Source organism: Athene noctua, chromosome 4 (assembly GCF_965140245.1).
Source record: "Athene noctua chromosome 4, bAthNoc1.hap1.1, whole genome shotgun sequence".
In the NCBI taxonomy this organism is placed as follows: domain Eukaryota; kingdom Metazoa; phylum Chordata; class Aves; order Strigiformes; family Strigidae; genus Athene; species Athene noctua.
In genome coordinates, this window is record NC_134040.1 from 14,943,128 (window position 1) to 14,963,858 (window position 20,731).

At 36.9% G+C, this 20,731-nt stretch overlaps 1 protein-coding gene across 3 annotated transcripts; it reads right to left on the reverse strand.

The window, feature by feature from the left end:
- Positions 1-518: 518 nt before the first annotated feature.
- On the reverse strand, positions 519-20,675 carry ZBTB49 (zinc finger and BTB domain containing 49). 3 transcript variants are annotated; one of them, XM_074904515.1, is made up of 8 exons: positions 20,582-20,675; positions 18,954-19,127; positions 15,771-16,873; positions 9,733-9,779; positions 5,833-5,906; positions 5,016-5,098; positions 4,764-4,925; positions 519-2,766 (listed from the first exon to the last, which is right to left on the reverse strand). In XM_074904515.1, exons 2-8 carry the CDS (start codon positions 19,103-19,105, stop codon positions 2,093-2,095), a joined length of 2,295 nt encoding a protein of 764 aa, XP_074760616.1. In that variant the 5' UTR covers positions 19,106-19,127; positions 20,582-20,675; the 3' UTR covers positions 519-2,092. The 3 variants fall into 3 exon arrangements, with proteins under 3 accessions (XP_074760616.1, XP_074760618.1, XP_074760617.1); XM_074904517.1 differs by having other exon boundaries at positions 18,954-19,066; positions 20,582-20,625; XM_074904516.1 differs by lacking the exon at positions 20,582-20,675 and adding an exon at positions 19,680-20,043.
- Positions 20,676-20,731: the final 56 nt, after the last annotated feature.

Genomic DNA, 20,731 nt, shown 5'->3' on the forward strand with positions numbered 1-20,731 from the left:
ACGAATGAGAGAAGAGCCAAGGATTCAAATATGCAAAATGTTCCCTGCTTAATCCTATGTGGGACAGTGTTCTGCTAGCTTACATGCTATTTTAAAAATTAGGCCCTGCAAAAGCTTCTTTGTTTTGACTTCACTGTCTAGAAAAGCATAGATGTTTTAGAGTTTCCTCGTATATGTGTGCTACAAGAAAAGAAAGGTGAAAAAAATTCCCAATTTCCTCTCCAGTGCATCTGGATTGGGTTTTTTTAACTGGTCTGGTAATGTAGTGAAAAAAAGCTTTTCACAACATTAAATGATGACTGAGAGAAATTTGTATTTTTCAAGTCTTACACACATAGTGTAATTGTTTTAAGGAGTGCTATGCCCTGGCCAGAAATATTATCTTTCTCATCTCAACTCTGTTTGAAAGCAGCTAAAAACAGGGAGGCCCAAGTAAAGGAAGGGGAGTCACAAGTTGCAATGCATGGTGTTAACACAGTAAGAAACTGAACTCAAGATTTGAATTTCTGTGGGGAAAAAATGTGGTGAGCATTTTTAAAATAGGAAAAATACTGTTATTTTCCAGGCTCTGAACCTCCACACAATGCAAGCAGGGGACTAGAAGTCACCTGTGGTCTACATTCCTGTTGTAGCAAAACTCATTCTTGTCCTACAAAGAACCAATCATAAAAGATTTGAATCTTTGTGCTTTAGTGGGATACAAGTAACAACGTATTTTCTAATACCAGGAAAATGTGACATTACATATTAATTACTAGACAGTTCTAGCTATTGGTTTTACACAAATACAATATTTTTCAGCAGAGGAACTGCAGTGTTATTAAAATAGCAGTGATACCAAATCTTGTTAGCTGTTGGAAAACACTGAAATCTGCTTCTCAGCCTACAAACATTGAGAGTCCTTATAGAAAATCTGTACTTCAGACAGACTTTCCAGCCTGTAAATGAACTTCAGGAAAAAAGTTAGTATACAGATATTTTCATTTCAGAAACTACAGTATCTAAGGAATGTTTTAGCATAAGGCTTGACAACACATTGCTAAAACTTTTTGATGGGTTTGAAGAAGTTAAGCCTGTAAAACTCAAGTGATATAGCAAGCAATTTGAAATGCAGCAACAGATCTATACTGAAAATGAATGCAATCATTCAAAGCATCAAAGCAGAAAATGGCCTCTAAGCAAAGTTTCTAACCTGTAACAGTCTATTCATTCTATTAATTAACCAGTGCTTTACACTAATTCACTGAAATGCAAGACAATCTACCAGTCTATTGATTGCATTTAGTTTACAGAGCAGCTCCTTCTTGCAGTGGTATCCCCATTAGCATTGTAAAGATACCTGGAATAAATGTAAATATGTTACTGAAAATCTGTCATACAAAGATGAAACACATTGAGCAACTAAAATACAATGTAAAACAACTTCCCTTTATTCATATTTCCTGATCTTGGTCTTCATTGTACAAATGATCTGCTGTGCAAAATAGTTTATAAAATACTAAAAAAAGCTTTTATTGTAAAAAAATAAAGTTTCTAGATATACAGTTACTTTGCACTATCACAAATATTGTTCAGTATTTAACATTTAAATTTAATATCACAATACTCAAGTCATGTAAACCAATGATCCTACTGGTAAGAAAGCCACTACTGAAACTCAGGTTCACTAGGGATTTGTTAAGTATTTTCCTCTTCTCATATCTACATCCTTACACAACTCTGATGACCCATATTTGGAACTGCACCCATATAATGAAATTAGGCATTGAGCCGTCCTTTCCTCCCTTATCAGGTAAAAAATACCAAGTTAATGGTAAATTAAGTAAATGGCAAATTTTAGTAAATCATGGCAACACATGAGCTACACAGTGCAGACACAGAACAACAAAGGTCCCCAAAACTAGATATGAACTTTGCTGAGAAGCAGCATAAAGGCAGCCTACACTGGGTTCTGGGCATGCGTATCTTGATTTCTACCAGTATTCCAAGCTAGCTGGCTTAAAAACTAGCTCTGAGCTCTGTATGCTGCAGTGCAGTTGCAATCACTTGCAAAAAACGCCTCTAAGAAGTTTTGATACAGTCACCTGAGCCCTCATTGTTCCAATTCGCTTTCATTCTGCAAGGTCTTCATAGCTAAACCCCAGAGGGTCATGCTAGAGAAGAAAGGACCTTCATTATTCTTGTATGCAGCAGATGATGTTCGACTGCCTAGTGGATCATTACAATGACTGTCCAAGCTAACCATAGAGGAACGAATCATTGGAATATTATCAGACTGTAAGGGTTCTTCTGCAGAAGATACATCTACATCTGCATAAGCATATGGTGGTGGTGGTGGAGTTTGTTGTGTCTGAGCTTTTGGGAGTTTAGCAGAATCCACATTCAGTTTCTGCTGGTTTGCCGAGTCGTGGTGTTGAATCATTGATCGCAACTTACAGTAAGAATCTGCAGAACTATCAAATTCAGTTGAATTTGCAGCTGGACGAATGGGAAATTTAACAGACACTGGTAACAATGTAACAGACATTTCTTGCCCAAAAGAGTCAGAACTCTGAGACTTCTCAAGGTCAGAAGTTTCAATCCCTTGAGTAAATTCCTCTAGTGTGTGTGGACCTTCCTCAGTGGCTTTACAATGCATTTTCTTGTGCCGCCGTAGAACAGCAGAGCGAGTGAAGCATTTGTTACAAGTTTCACAGGTATAGGGTTTTTCTCCTGTATGAGTCCTCACATGTCTACGCAGGTCTCCAGAGCCTGCAAAACATTTCCCTACAAGACAGAAGTGATAGATTAAGATTTTGTTCTCAATACAAGTACATAAACATGTTTTAATTAGAGAAAGTGTCAAGAGATAAGGTATAGTATGTCCCAATTGTGATACTTTTTTATCTAGAACAGGTTCAAACAAGTTCCATCTAGTTTTGCAATTCAATGACTTGTTTCTTCTTCTTGATCTGATTTTATAACTTGTGTTTCCCAGTGCTTTAGTTTTTTTTTCCTCTAGACAGGAATATCCATTAGTATTTGAAAGCTATGAGTGCCATCAGTTTGTATCAATCTTCATGGAGGAAAAAAAGATGAAAAATAATCAACTTAATTCATCTGTCTGGAAAAAAAGTATGCTGATAAGCTTCTAAATACATTCTTCCAGTGAGAACTGCATCATAGAAAGTAACTGTTTGTTCATTACCAAGGAACTATTCTTAAAGTGCTGACAAATGTAGATTTGTTAACTTTGAGCTAACATAATGCAGCAGTCCATTTTTTACACTCCAGCCAGCCAATGTGTCAAAACTGTAATTTTTTATTAAAATATTCAAGTGTTTGCCTATTTTCAGAACCACAGGCTCAAATACGCTCAACTACCATACTGCAAAGAAAAAAGTGTCTGAGGGTGAACCAAGTGTAGAAGAACAAGCAGAACTAGAGAGCATTAATTTCCAGAACTACTACAGGATTCAGACACTTCACACTCTTCAGAATAGTAGAAGTATAGCTAGTACCTATTTGTGATATTCTCTCATTTTAACTAGGTTAAAGATTATTTTATTTTGTGTCAACAGATACCAACTAAAATGAACTGTATTATCTGAAAGCTCAGTAAAACTGCAGTCTCAATTTTCAGCATTATACTTTTTATTCTACTGCCCAGATTTCTTTTCAGAAAAGCCATTAAAGAGTAACAGTAAGGTTACAAATTACTGGAGTAAAACACGTGGATTTATTGCACGATGTGAGTGATTCCTTAATGCTTGATCAGATTCTCTTTGTACAATTTTTGCCTCGCAGTACAAGATGACCTGGCTATAATGAAAAATAATGAAAAGACCACTACAAGACAGTATGAAAATAAGCCTATTTTAATGACAACACAAATGTTTGTTTATACCTTCATATCCTGCATGTCTATATTTCCTCCTTCTAATGCAAGACCTCTTGATAGTATCAGCTTTTCTTGTGTCTCAAGACATTACAAACAAAACATACTGCAGTTGCACATTATCATATGGAGCTACCCTCCTCCAAAGCTAATTCCTCAGAACATGAATGAAATTATACCAAAATAGCACTTAACGGCAGACAAGTCTATAGTATGCAGGATGCTAAGTAACATATAAGGTAAGGATAGACAATGAAATTTCTGAGAACTATGTTATACACAGATAAATTATTGATCAAAGAGCCACTTTCAGACCAGTTGGAAGTATGACCTACCTAGCAGATTTTGAAAATGGATGTTCTCTGGTATGAGGCATTGATCAAGTTTTGATTTTACACCAGAGGTTGAAGCAAAGTAGAAAAAGGTTGATATTATCAAACTCTATAGTTACATGCAGTTAAATCTGAACAGTATTCTACCGGGGAAAAAAAAAGCAAAGGTGGGGGGTAAGACTCCATTGATAGCGAAGTGATGCCAAACCTAGTTTTCCATCAGAAAGGACTATACTGAAAATAAATCAATTTTTGAAGCAGCTAGTATCAGTACTCCTCCAGCAAACGTACACATCCAATGTTGATTTCTCATATTCCCTTTCTCTATTCAATGGAAATTCACCTTTAAACTTATTTACAACAGCTAAAGGAGTTTCATACACCAAATGGAAGGCTATGAAGTATGCAAAACAGAAGATTTTGGTGAAAAACTTTCACAACATGGTATTTCAATTTAAAATAATTTTGGTTAATTGTTATTCTGCTGACATAGGAACTTTTACTTATCATTTAAAAAGCAAAGACACAACCAAGATATGCACAGTAAATCTTACCACATGCTGAACAGCTGTATGGTCTTTCTCCCGTATGCCTAATTCTGTGCTTTACTAATTTTCGTTGCATGTTGAATGACTTCCCACATTCATCACAGGTGAATACTTTATCTGCTGTATGGGTCTTTTTGTGCTCCTTTAAATTACTGAAGTTACTGAATCCTAGAAAAAGATGACAGATGCTGAGATTAAAATGGCTCCTCCCATTTCAATCAAAAAACCTCACAGGTAGAAACTTTGGTTCTTATATACCTCTGCCACAGATATCACACAGATGAGGCTTTTCTCCAGAATGAATAATAATATGACGCTGAACATCACCAGAAGCAGCAAATCTATAACAGAATACGGAAACCCAATTACTGTCTTTATAAGACCCTCATTCTCTTAAACTGAGTATCATATGGAAATCAACTATAATGAATGCCTGATGTTCTTAACAAAGATTAAAATCTAAAATACAGATAAATTAATACATTTAAGAAAAACATTTTGAAGCTGGCAATGTCCAATTAAATTTATGGTAGGAGAAAAAAACCTTTTCACCATTAATGTTTTTATTCTGCATCTAATTTAAACTACAAATGCTACTCCTAAATTAGTGTTATCTTCTGTCACTTGTTAGCAGAAGGCAGAAATATTTAATGCTTTGCTTAAATTCTTCATTTCCCATACTTCATAATTTCCATAAAATGTAACAAAAATTGTATGATCAAATGAAAAAAAAGTGAGGGAAGGGTACAAACCAGTATGTTTTATTGTGACTCACACTGTTCAAAACACACACAACAGTATATCCTTAACTAAAGATACAAATATACAAAAAAATTAAGACCAGGGATTATATATGTGGTGACATGTTTAACTTATTACTGAGACCTGCAACAAGACTACTTGCAGACATGTATATATTTTAATCCCATCAATACATATTTAAATCCAATGTCTTATAAACAAAATTGAGCGGCACACTGCTTTAGCTCTTGGCTCTTTGTTTATCATTAAGATTAAAGAAAACATGTACAAGTTTTATCATGTTAACTTTACTGAGGTGAACAATTCCACTCACCTTTTCCCACAGATTTCGCAAATGTATGGCTTTTCACCAGAATGTCGACGTAAATGTGTCTGGAGATTACCTGCCTGAAGGGACAGTAATATAAACATTTAAATTCAGCTAGCCTGTTGTTGTATACAGATAAAGATACAATGATGGGAACTATGAGACTGGCTTTTTATTCCTAATTCTAAGGCACTGAAGACTACAAAGCATGTATGAACTCAAGCATTCTTATCTCGTAAAGACAGACTACCAGGTACTTCAAGATAAAATTGCTTATGCAAGCAATTATATATTGACAAGACCAGAGAAAAAATAAAAAAGCCGCCTGGAATCAAACGCTAAGGAAAAAGAAAGATCTATAGTTGAGAACAGATCCAATTATAAATGAAAATTACACTATCTAGATTGCAGTGAAAAAGAAAACTTACTAGTAATATGGTTTATGTTAGTCTCATTTTTCCTGTCCTACAAGTAAAATATTGTTACATCAGGATGTCTGAATTAACTTCCCAGGGGGTTAAAAAGATAAGAATAGGGTAATTGTAAATAAAATTTATGGATTTTTCAATCCATAAAGTAATCAGAGTCAAGTGCTCCAAACCTATAAATATTTACTGATATCAAAAGAAAACAGAACAGGAAGTACAGAAATGAACAAATGGATTACTGGTAACTAATTTTTATTATGTATCTTTCCTCTCCCAATCCTGTAAAAATCATGCTAGTCTAGCAGGCAAACCAGATAATGACTAGGAAAAAACATCTTACTCATTCTAACTCTTTTTTTTAAAAATAAATGTTTTTAAAGCCACTGGTGCTTATGAATGGCTAATCCACTGAGAGTCCAGTTCTCAAAGCACAAGATACAGCTAGTCTGGATAAAAGAGCTGCAGATGTTCCATAAATTGTGCATACTCCCACAGTCAGTTTTTAACCCTTTCATTCTCTGATAGACAACTGCCTGGTTATATCTAAGTACACTAAAGGAACATTAAGTCCTTTCAATTAGGAAAGAAAATTGCGGATGCAAAGATTATCATGTCCTCAGTCACAGTACAACAACAAAAATAAACCCTATCAGTAATTTCTTCCAACTCCCTTAAATTACCTGTGATAATCAATCACCGTTAATCAGAGCTTATAACATACCAGAACTGAAGTACTGCAGACACACAGACAGAGGACAATATTAAATGGATCACCATTTGAACCCTGAGATTTCTTTAATCCCTGTAAAGTTTTTCAGACCACGGTATGACTGAACCACTGTTCTCTCAGACCAAACTTTGTAATACTGAAATCTATTCAAAGAGAGGGACTAGGCACCCATTTCTGATGAAGACTCTCCATGCAATAGTTTATGCTTTGCATGGACAAGGGATTTTTTGCAGAGGTGCATTTGAGAGAAACATACAAGACAGAAACTTTACCTCCATCCACATCACAAAACAAACGATATCATAAAATACTGGAAAGTTATTCTGGATAAAGGCAGAGGGTGAATTTGAAGTGCAACAATTATACTGAAATAGTTCCCATACAGGCATTTTTAGCCAGAATAAAAATCTTTTACAGAGAGTAGCAAGAAGATCCATTTCTTTATTATGAGTCTCTGTCACTTCCTCCTAATGAAGGCAAAAGCTTGTTATTACCTGTGCTCACATTAAAAAAAAAAAAAAAAAAGTACATCAGTAACTTCTATTCTTCCTAAGATTCTAGGGTGATACACAACCCTGGTTAAGGTATAATATGCCATCCCAATGAAAAAGCCTAAGATGACTTCTGCTACCATTTCAGTGAAAGAAAAAAAATGCTCAGAAAAATCCTCTTACTGGTATTGGTTGCATACCACTACTCACAAATTTGGAGACTAGAGAGAGATGCTAGACTTAGTCCATTTGTAACTGGCACACTTTCAAAGTGAATGAACTAAAGCATATGGTCCCCCAAAAGAAGCACTGCAGAAGGAGGTAGTCAGGAGGCAAAACATGGTATCCTGGATCACCAGCTAGAGAAGGACCACACAGCAACAGGCTGTGTACTACTAGTAAGGGAAGATTCAGGCTTGGAAGTACAAAAGGAACCTTTTTCTCCAAAAATAAAAGACATCTATGGTTATTTGTTCCAGACTATGAGTTCCTATGTCAATTTTCCCTACTTTCTGTTCATCTTCTGTTTCACATTCCAACACACGGAACATCAGTTACGTTTAGCAGGAGCAGACATAGTACCAGGCACAACAACTGCGGTGTCTCAAAAGCATAGGCTTAAATAAGAAAAGTGGTACTATTTCCGTGCCTGCAGACTCAGAAGATCAAGAACAAGATCAGAGATGGTCTTTTAAGCAAAAAGTAGATAGTAATTATCCTTGAATCTTGCAAAGAAGCAAAGCTACCCTACTGTTCCCTAGAAGTATGCAAGTCCCCTTTTATGAGCAGAGAAAGGACTGCAGCATGCAAGCTGAATGCTCTGGCTCATATTCTGGATGTGTAGGTATTGTCTGTCAATATGTATGTACCTATACCTTCAGGAAACTGAGGTAATGGGGAGGGAGGGGAGGGAAGCTGTTTAAGAGTGTTTAATCAAAAGGCAGACATTTCCAGTTTTATTGGGGTTTTTGTTTGTCCATGTTTTTAACTAAAGAGGAGTAATGCATGCAGCATGAGGAGTCTGTCCTGCCTCTCATACACTCTGATTGTGTGAAGCTTTTTTTTTGCCCTCTTCCCCCACAGTAATGGTACAGAATGCCACTCCATTTGCCAAAAGTACTTTTAATGGAATTTGGAAATACTCACTTTTTTCTTTTAATAACTAGAAGTTTAGCCATCAAAACAAATGAAAATGCACTTTCTTTGCCTAATAAGCAGATGCAGTTTTGCTCAAAATGCTCGATAAGCATGATGAAACAGGATGCAGTGTTATATTCATATTTAGTAACAGACTGGAGGATGCAACTGCATCAGATTCATGGGTCAAGGAAATCCCACTGGTGGACTACAAAACTGGAGTAAGAGAAGCGCAAGCACTGGTCAGGGGGTAGACAAAGACCACATAATTCTAATCCTTAAACCAGGACCCATAAGTAAAACCAAAGGTATTCAACAATAATTATTATTTAAACTTAGTATAAAAATATGCACGTCTATTGTCTCCTGTACTTAGGTGCATGTAGTCCAGTCAAGAAAACAGAAAAGAAATAGACCTTTTGGAAATGTGAGACAACTAGGCACCAAATTTGCAGAAATAGAAATTAATTGTTGTACCCAGAACAGGAAGCACACACTGGAGAGCAAATTAAGACAGCTAAAGTTTTGGTCCTGTCTGTAAATAGGGAATTTCACAATAGGATTTTTTTAAATCATAGCTGAGTTTTGTCACTTCAGACAGACTGTGCTGTTCTTCACAGAAGGAAACTGAGCCCAATTATACATATGTAAATTTTTTTATCTGACTCAAAAAAATCTGCTTAATAATTTATGCCGTTTAGGAAGATGAAACTATATTGCAAATACAGCATTATACAAAATTCTAACTTGTATTTTTTTCAGACACTCTAAAAATGCTCTTCGCAACATATCCCTAAGCATAAGGCAAAAGAACAGTCTGAGAATGAATGTTCTCTGTATTTCAAATATAGCTGTGGCTCTGTAGAGTTAAACATTTATTTGAAGGTAATATACGTAACACATCTGAGAGCAGACAAAATCAAAGGTTAAAAAGGTATCAAAGAAATCTAAAGCATTTAACATGTTATTTTCAAATAAAACATTTTAATATTTTATCCCTAAAGTGAATTCTGCCTTTGAACAAAAAAATATCTATAGACTTATAAGCAAGTTTTTTAGAATCAACACATAGATGCATTTCATTTTCAAATGTAAGTACCATAATATAAAATATTCCCACCTGTGAGAAGTGTTTCCCACAAATGTTACATTCAAAAGGTTTCTCACCTAAAAGAAGAAACAGAACACAGAACTTCTAATAGTTGCAACAGAATACAAGTGTTTTAAATTGGTATGCTTCCTTTCAAAACATGTAATGTAAGAGTAAAAATATCCCCAAAAGGACACTTACCCATACATGTAAGGGGAAATTCCAAGAGGGAAGTACAGCATTTACCATTAAGCATGTAAGGCAGACTTGCTCAGAAACAGAATTTATCTTTCAAAACAAGTAGGTAGAATAGTTTTCATACAAATGGGAATGTTTTGTTATTTTTTTAAAATACTTTTTATTTCAAAAAGGTGTACCGTAACTCCAGGAGGAACAGAATAGATGACAAGGTCCTACAAGAGCAACAACAGCAGCAGCTATAGGAGGTGCATCAGTTTTTTCACTTGTACACACAAAGGCCCACTCTTAAAAAGAATAAGGAATGCAGAGAACCTACTTTGTAAGAATTCTGCCTGCTCTGTTCAATGTGTACCATACATCTCTGATTACCACATAGCCATTCACTTCTAGCAAATATACATTTGCCCTCAAATTCTCATCCTATATGAGTATCTGATGATTAACCCAAGTATTTTGCTGCAAAATTCTGAATTTACACATATAAAACTGGTATTCTTGAATCTCCAAAAACATATCAACAGCTTTAATAAAAATGAGTGCAGCTCACTTTAGCTTTTCAAAATAACTTGATTCTCAATCTAGAAGGTAACTGCACAATATTTTAATTCTCTAGCTGTCAATGAGACAAATAACTTTTTTCTAATCACTTTTTCTTCTCTGCAGTACTTCATAGAGGCAATTTTTTTTCCCTGCTTAGTTCTTGGTTTCCTAGTTTTTACACTGTTGATAAAAATCTCTGTGCATCTTACAGAAATTTTAAAACAATAATAAATCTAAAACCGCTAATGATATTTTCATGAGTCTAACTGTACATTAAAAGGACATATATAATGTGGCCCACAGGTATAGGAAAGCAAAATTAGTGTAAATCCCTGTGACTGTGAATGCAGCTATTTCAAGAAGGAAAAAGAGATCTTAGACTGTGTTTCATCTTGGTGCTGATTATAAATCTGTCTAAAGATTTTTATTTATATATTATTTATTTATCACTCTCATTATTTTACAGAACACCTCTTGGCTACTTGTAGCCTTCTCTTCCAGCAATTATTCGCTACATCTGTATTCTTCCTCCATCCTTGGAAGTGTTACAGGCAACAACTACAATATCCAGGTACTGAGGTTCCATTATCCTTCCCTACTGCCAAATACAGGTGTTTTTTCAAAAAGGGCTAAATGCAAGTCTCTTAGATTTTAAAGCACAAAGTAAACATACACAGTTATGTGCCTTCACATACAGCAGTCTTGCAGTTAGTGTAACAGCTTGTGGCTGTATCTACTTTTTCTACTTAAATGAAGAACTTCCATGAAGAATGGAAATCTTACAGCAGTTTCAAGAAAGCTTTTATTCAATTAAAGATAAAAATTAAGAAACTAATAACTCAATTATAAAGAGCATTGAGGCTTGATTTCATTATGGCTCTAAATTTGCAAAACACTAAAAATTCTGGTACTGACAACACAAATATAAATGAAACCAGTAGGGAGCCAGATCTGTGGCGACTGGGAAGGCTTCTGAACAGCCGTAAAAGCATCAAGGTAATTTGAAATGGAGGATAAAAACCACTAATAGCAATTTCTGCAGAAATTACCTACACCAACATAATAAAGTTACTGTCAACACAAAGACTATTATCTGAACAGAAAACCACCCTGAAATAACTAGAGGGAGGGAGGGAACTGGAGGCTCAAGTTTCTCAAAACTATTCTTGTAGGCTGCATGCAGCCTCATTATAACTGTACAAAGAGTTGGAGTTTTATTCCCCACGATAAAGATAAAACAAAAAAGTTTTCTTTGAAAAGAAATTTCAAACTAGTTTATGGAGAACAATTCTGCACCTACATAAGACTCCCACCCCCTGGGCATATCAAGTAGCCTATTCCAAGAATGAATTCTAGAAGAAATACTAAATTACTCAGTGTTGTAGCATCTCTCAGGTAAAGTGAGGCTAATTGCTTCCTACGGCGTATTAGTAAGAGTGCAGCTAGTAAGGTAGAGAGGAATCACCTTCAGCTATCACTGGTGAGCCCATATTTGGAGCCTTAAGAAGAGAAGGCAAACAGGAAATCTTAACTGCTGTCTACATTCAGTGGGCAGATAGATGCAACCAGGTTGTTCTTGAAGGTACACAGTGATAGGACAAGAGGCTACAGAAACGTCAGATCATGAGAAATTACTATTAGATACAGGAAAAGTATCTTTTGGCCCATGAGGGTGGTCAAACACTAGAACCTGTTGCCTAGAGAGGTTGTGGAATCTCTGACCTTGGCGATATCCAAAATTTGACTACGCAAGGTCATAAGCAAAACAACCCAATCTAATTTGACCTACCTTGAGCAGAGGATTGGACTAGATGACCTCCAGAGGTCCATTCTAATCTAAGTTTCCTTCGATTCTACGATTCCAAACCAAAAATCTCATCTGAGAACACTAATCTTCTTAAAGACCACAGCTGGATCAACAGCAATACAGAAAATTTGGGAAAAAGTAGTAACTGAACTACAATTAAGACAGTGCTTTCTGTCTTCTGTCGCATCCTTCTTGTTCAATACTCTGCAACAAGAGATGAAGTACTCGGTAGTGGGACCAAAGCAGTGGTGTGTCAGCTCCAGAAGAGAAAGGCATGAAGGCAGAAGTGGTGTTCCCGAAGAGATCACAAAGGTAGGAGCAGGACACACTAAGGCATGGAATGCTGGCAACTTGCTCAAGCAAAGCTCAGAATGAAAAGGTTGAGGATCAACAATGTAACTCTGCTCCTGTTCTATCCATCCTGTCAAGAGTTCTTTTCACAGGGTTGGGTTGTTTTTTGTGGGTTTTTTTGGGGGGTGGGGGGGGTGGGTGGTGTTTCCTGAAAATATTTTTAAAAAACCAAAAACACTGCATATTCCTAGACAGGTAAGGACTGTATAAGAAAGATATACTTGGTTCCATTTTTTTCAGACAGGTCAATCTAATAAAAAACAAATTGTAACATTCAGTCGAGTCCAAATCAAAGTCAACGCAGTAAGCTGTTTAGAGATTCCTTTAAATATCTGCTAGCAATACAATTAAAACAGCTGGACAATCCAATACCATGACTTGTGTTGAACACAGTATGCCTGTCCTTCACACAGAAAACTCATCAATGCAACCATGTTAACCTGTACTTTCTTTAGTAGTTCCTAGTGTTCAGGGACAGAGAATTTCACATGTGCTTTTCCTTGACAACCAGGCCACCACAGCACTTGTGCTGAAAGAGTTGTCATTGGCAGGTTAACAACTGGCTTGCCAGTGTGAAAAGTCCATTTTAGTAACTTTGCTTCCTTTCTCTTCAGCAAAGCCAGGTTTGGAGGACTTTCAGTAAGCACTGTAATACTTAAATGCTTGCTAACTCTTTTGCTCAGTTCTAGAAAATTAATGTTTTTAAATAAAATTGATTAGCTAGTAATTTGCTATGTTTTCTGAAGTGGCACATGAATGGAAATGGCTTTTAGCATACATTTAATTACTTAACTACCGGTATACCTAATATTAATGACACAGATGTGTCCTGTACCTTCAGATGCAGATCCTTCCTATATTAACATCCTACTCACTATCCACTGCAATTTTGCAAATACTTTTTGCACTAGTTGGATATCTAAAAACAAATTAACATAACCCAAAAATACCAAGCAAGCAAACAGGCCTATCTAGTCATATTCTTGCCTCAGTTTTTCCATCTTTCTTTGCTGTGCTTATTATTTATTAAACTTTTGCTTTTGAAGTTTCTCAGTTTAACACATCTATAGAAGAACATTAATGCCACATTAAGTAGCATTCAAGTCTCGAATTTTTTGAAAACCCTTGGAAGAACATAGTATATGAAAAGCAAATTGGAATTCTTGATTCCAGTGTATACTCAGACTAGCAGGTAAGGACAGCAACAACAAAATCAAGTCTAAGATATGATCACTTTTCTCACACACAGTATAAACCTAGTTCATATCAGGCAGTGTTGTGGAATGTAACAAAACACCTACCAGAGCTTAAGAGGAGTGGAAGCATGTGTAAATACACAGACCTCAAGTAAGAACAAAGAAATTAATTGCAACATACATAAATAACCTCGCAAAGCTACTGCAACCCTTTTCCTCTTTTTCCATTTCCTACACTTGTAAGTATTTGCTGGCCATTCTGTGTCTAAAGAAAAAAAAAATAAATTTGTAAGACACTTGTATCAGGGGCTACAGTCTCTTTCTTCTATAAAGCTTAGTACCCAGTCCACTCCCCTGACCTGTAAGCTACAATACATTAGAAGAGGTAAACTAAACTTTGAACCTCATGTTTTAAATAGTTTAGCAGGCTCAAAAACCTACAATAATTAAGTCTACCACTCTTAAAAAAACAATTAGTTTAATGGGCACCACAACTCACAAAATCCAGATTTTTTCCAATGATTGAGATGTATGAGGAAGGGCAAATTCTAACAGGTTTCTCATAGTTGGGGTCTTTCACACAGATTCTCTAGCACAAACACACATTACTGACTTCAGAGTCTCTCCCTCAGTTGAGACTTCTCTAGATGCTCTATCTTCCATCTGATCACCTATTTTCCTGAAATTTCTAAGATACTAAAAATAAAGATATACCTGATGATGTCAGCTCAAATCGAAATAGATTAAAAAAAATGCAAGGCAATGAGAGGATCTAGGTAAGAGACATATGCAACTCTTTCACAGGAGACCAAATTAAGAAAAAAAAAGTATTAGTAATGTGAACATACAGAAGTAGTCAAAGATACCAAGTGAAAACTTAAGGAAGCTTATACAAAATGTTCGTATTTTCAGGTTCTGGAAAGATTTTTCTCCTAATAATATGAAAAAATTAATTCTTAATACTAAGGATCAATTAACAAAAGAAATTAATGTCTACTAAGAGGGATTTATATTTATTGTCAAAGTACCAATACATGTATGCTCATTTTCAAAGTTATGTTTATTTGACAAGATTGAGAGAGATGCATTTGTATATTTAATACAAGGAAAAAGAGAGGCAAAATTTCAACAGCTTAATCAGGAATAATGCATCTCAAGGACCTGAAATCAGTGATGTTACTTGACAGCTAAAGTAATTCTTAAAAACCCTTTCAAAAAACATATAAATTTGTTTAATGTATGTATAAAGAAATATAATAGAACATGCTGGTTAAATTGAACAGATTAGTTAATTAAAAGTTAGACTAGGTCTTGGTTTTCACTTGAATAAAAAGATCTTTAGAAATGAAGCTATGCTAGGTTTAAAAATAATATTACCTATGAGTTTTTAAAACAAAGTAAACTAATTCAAAATTCCTATTCACACGACAGCCTACTTATCTACAAGAGCATTACGCTCTAGGTAAATGCAATTAAAGTTGTTCACACACTGAAACAAATATAAACTCATTATAGAGCATATTTCTACATGTTAAAAAGAAATAACCATGTAGACCTAATCACTTGTATTTTACAATACATAATCAGAGAGAACTGAGGTCTAGAACACTTGTAGTGTCATCTTCTATCCATTTACACTTTTCATTGTTATCTGACTTGACTTCTGGGCAATATGACAAAACGACTAGAAATGCCTCTTCCAAATGCAAGACAAAAATAAAATTTTCATTGAAATATCAATTTCAAGTTGAAAAAGAACCCTAAAAAACCAAAGGACAAATCTTTACTACCACTCTCAGCTAAACTCAGTCTTACAGTCTTTATTCCTGTATGATTATTCATTTTTCAAAAAACCAAAACCACCACCTTTTGAAAGTAACACTTTAACCATCACCTCTGCATCAAGCAATACTGTAAGACATCCTCTTTAATTGAAATATTTGTTATGCAGACCAAGTTACTAATAACTGTACCTGTATGAGACCTTTTATGGAGCTCCAAGTTGCTTGGATGTTTGAAAGCCTTCCCACATAATTCGCAAGTATATTGCCTCTGTGACTGAAGAGTCTGTGATTGCCCTTCTTGTTCCAAAGGACCTTGAGATCTTTCAATTTCAACAGTTTGTTCAAAATTCTCAGAATTCACTAAATCTTCAGCTTCTTTCTCATCAGTAACTTTAGCATTCATGTCCACAGTACCTTCATTTACAGATTCAATTACTCCTGCTATTCTACTGTCATCTGTTTTAGGCTCAGGCTGCTGCTCTGCAGGCTTCTGAGATCTTAAAAAGTTTAACTTTTTGAGGTGTATTGCTTTTTTCAGCCGCATCTGTTTGGTGGGCTGCATAAGCGTGCTTTCTGCATCTTGGTCTGGAGCAGCTTCATTCACGGACTGAACCAAAAAGTTTGATGGTAAATGATCAGAGGTTTCCAGAACACACTCAGAGTGATTGACAGTACAAGAATTATTCTCTACTGTGTTTATTTCTGTAGATGTGTTGTAAGAAAAGGATTGTTCTGCTCCTCTCTCATGATTTGAGCAAGCATTTTGCTTATAGAACTGTTTACTGTAAAAGTTGCGTAGTTTGTAATAGTAATTCGGTTGTTTAAATGGAAGCTCTGTGCAGCTGCCATCTAAGGAGTCTTGTGGTTGTTTCTGTACATCACCTGAGGGTGTGTGAAGATTAACAGACTGTGATGCATGAGGATGGTGGTCAGCCAAGCCTTTATTTGCTTGTGTGTCAGATGAGCATTCATGCAATAGGTTTGTTCCATAACTGTCATTGGTACAGCTATTATCTGCAGTCAAAGTATTCTGCAGCGAAAATACGCTATTACAAGGCATGCTGGCTGTTTGCTCTACAGCTGTAGAAGATTTTAAAAAGGTGTGGCAAATGTTCAGGACATTTTGCACTTGGAGACACTGTGCAATATCCAACATAGCTTGTACATTGTCCTGGCTAACATCCAGGTGAGAGGTGTACATGAAGTCCAAGATCTGGCCTATGCCACCTACATTTTTAATGTCCAAGTGAAAGACATCATTCTTCTGGCCTGAAGAATTCTGGAAAAGGGTCCTAATAAAATAAGACAAATATTCAAACACAAACACAACTAATTCACAAACACTTTTATAAAAAAATACACACACACCTCAAACAGACTGCCTGCTACAAAAGAAAAATTTACACTATGTGGTCTTACCTATTATTACTGCTATGTTTTTGCAAATGAACATTTCAAAACTGCTCTATTACTTCTCTTATACATTAGTCCTACACTAGTACACTTAAAGCATAAATCAAAGCAAGCGATACTTTATTTAACTTTAATTTTCTATTTTTTAAACTTTTGGAATCACACCCCATATTTATGGTTTCCTATCCAATGTTCTTTACATACTAGGTTCAGTGGTGTATTTATGGACTGTTTGCAAAAGTTGGTTGACTCAGAATAGTGTTCCTCCTTCCACTGTGGCAAATAAAAGAGGACATGAGAAACTTTCTAGTAAGAAGAAGATAGACCTCAAAGTGAAATAAACTATTATCTTTCGGCAAGTGAGCTTGTCCATCAAACTTTACCAGTAAACCTTATTAAAGTTCTTAGTATTAGTTCTTTCTCCACAAGTAGATGAGAGGATGGTAGTAATAAACAAGAACATGCCATTATTTTCAATTTACTCTCTCATATCCCAAAAAAGTACTTTTTTACTGGTACTGGATGAGAACCAAAAGAATAAGGAAGAGTACAGGTACATAACCCTAAAAGAGCAGTCCAACCAATACCCATTGAATTGCCACTGAACACTTAAAGTGTCCGAATTCACAAGTCTCCTTACTTGTAGAGCTGTAGTTCTTCACATGCGGAACTAGCCCTAGATTAAGCAGGTTTGTACTCTGCCTCAGTCAGAAACTTCACACCCTTTCATTAAAACTTCCAGTCTCTAACACGATACAGTAAATGATGATATATAAATAGGGTCAGGTCACTCCTATGTAGCTATTTTCCCACTCTAGGAAATGCCCTGAACTTGATGATTCCTCTCCGTGGTTTGACTCTCAAATTATGTTTTGTTTAAAGATGGGCATAATATCAATAAACTCTGAATCTTAAGCAAATGAGAGTCTAGGCTTAAACTCAGAAATGCAGAGGCTACTTTGAAGCCAGTGCCCACATCCAAGTTCTTTCATAAATCCAGCCTGTACTATGTAAATTAAAACTAGAACTATAACGAACAGATCTGGGTTGAGTCTAAATTCACTAGTCACTTATATCCTATTGAATTTTAATAAGGGTTAAATGCCTAGTTCTTTTTAACTACTTAAAAAATACAGTCTTTGACCAAAATTTCACTTCATCATCAGGATTACAACACTAGAAAAGAAAAAGGAAAAACAACCTCTCATCTTTTTTCCCTGGTCATAACATAAAACCATTTTCTTACACAAGAATTGGTAGTCAAGCTTTAGAGATGCTTCAAGAAGCAAGGTCTAAAAACTGCCAAGTCTAACAGCTTACACATAAGTAATATAAAACACTAAGCTGGGAGATCCAGCATCCCCCAAAATTTGGAGGATCAGTGAGGGTTATACAGAGGGGAAAGAAACCAGTTGGCTTCATGGGCCACCTGCATGCTTCAAAATACAGATGTTCTCTCTCTAAGAATCTGTTCTAAACAGAGGTGCAATAATAACCTATATACTCACATTTTATTTTGAATATATAATTGACAAAACAATTATGTGTGAATGTTTGTGAATTGTTTTGTCAATTATATCCCTTATCTGGCTCTGTTTGTGTACTCTGCTATGCTCCTTGTACACCGTTACCTTTCCATACTGAAATACCGAATACAGGTCTATGCCAGAATCCATTGTACGAGGCAAAATAAGCAAGTAAGGATCAAGAAAAAGCCATACCGAAACAGTGTAGTAGTTAACTATATATATCTAGAAATTAAATTAGGAGGACCATAGTTTTTAATGAGATTAAATACTTGGTATGTATTTATCTCTGGACAAACAATTGAACTTCTTCCTTTACATTCCAACAGTTTACTTAGTCTGCAACTACCAGAACAAAAATACCCATCTCAGAGGAAACCTCAACCAACAGCATTTAGTTCATTTTTTTAAAAGAACAATTTCTATCACATACCTGAAATATTGACTGAAAGCAGCTAATACATTTTTGTGTGCTTTGAAGCAGACACCTTTTACCACCAGCATGCAGTCACAGAGAAGACCCTGAATGCGCTGTTCATGTAGCTGCTGGAGAAGATGACAACTATGGCTAGCAACAGTGTCCATGCTAGAAAATCACTTAAATTACCTACAATGAAATAAAATGCTAAGATGAATTTTAAATATTAAATTGCAAAGTGAATTTATAATATGAAGAACATTTTTACAATTTGTTTTAGCTCCTAAAGGAAACAGATTTCAGCTCACACCTGCAATGTAAGCTCTGATGACATTTCTCTGATTAAAGATGTCACAGTATTGTTCACCAGTAGATGGTTATACAGCAATATACATAGGAAATATGAAGTTTTGCTTACATAAAGAGCTTATGCAAAACCGTGTTAATGGCACTGCCAATAAATTGAACTTGATAACAAAAAAATATAAAATTTACATAACTTTGACAAGAATTAGATTCAAAGGCAAAACCATAACACACCTACAAAATCAACAGCATTTGTACAGGAACACCTGTTTCTTCACCCTCTAAACTGAAAAGGCAGAATATTAAAGTAGCATTATTTATGCCGTATTTGTTGCTGTTGTAGCTAAGCACATTTCCCACGTGGATCTGATTCATTAGGCAAGTTAATATGGTAATTTTTATTTAGTACAATGTGAACTCTCTTTTAAAAATCACCTCTTTAAACAGGTTGAACGGAAGACAAGTAGCATTCCCCCACAACACGTTTACATTCAATTCTATACTTCCTTTTCTTATTTGAAGAAAGATGAAACTCCTCCCCTGTCCACTTACAAATACTAAAGGAAAATTCCAACTATTAGGACAATGAAGCAGAAAAACCACCTTGGGTTAAAAATGACAAGAAAGCGATCGCCCCCATTCTCAGTTCTCATAAGCACTAAAGGCTCCTTTTAATATATTCTGTTCCTCTGTGATTCACCGCCTCCTGTTGTATTGAGGTGTCCTTATCACGTCTTTTACCGGGCTTTAAAATAAAGAAACCACATCTGTTTGCCAGATGATTGCTTTCTTTGTGTACGTGTCCCACCACCGCATCTTGCGAGTACTTTAACCACCTGTGAACTGACTCTCGGCCCTCAGGTGCCCGTCCCCCAGCGGACAGGGCAGACACGTTCAGCTGTTCCCGGACAAGAGTAACCCCGGCACCACAGGCGCTGTTTATGCTTAAACTGCCATTTCGAGTTCCCCTCCGCCTCGCCTGGCCAACGCTCAGGCTCGAAGCGTAGCACGGAGAAGGGGGACAGAGGAGGGGTTTGCCTCAGAAAACCGAGCACCGAGGGGAGGGCGGGCTCAGCCCCGCGGGCAGGCGACAGGGCGGCACCGCGGGAGGGCGCGGGGACGCCGCAGGGCGGGCGAGGGCCGGTAGCGGGGTCCGAGCAGGCGCTGCCGCAGGGGGACGGGGCTGCGGGCGGGCCGAGCGCCAACCGCCGCGGCGGCAGGACGCGGCCGCCACACGGCCCTCGGCGCGGGGAACGCGGCGCGGCCTGGCAGAGGCGGGGCGGGCGGCCGAGGGGAAGGAGCCAGCCCTGCTCGGCCCGGCCCGGCCCGGCGCTTACCGGCTCCGGCCGCCTCCCAGCTCCATCCCCGCGCGGCCGCCCGGCGGCAGCCTCGGCCCCGCCGCCGCCGCCGCTCCTTCCGCTTCCGTTGCGGGGCGGGGGCGCGCAGGCGCCGAGCGGCGGCGGCGGGGAGGGACGGCGGGAGGGAGG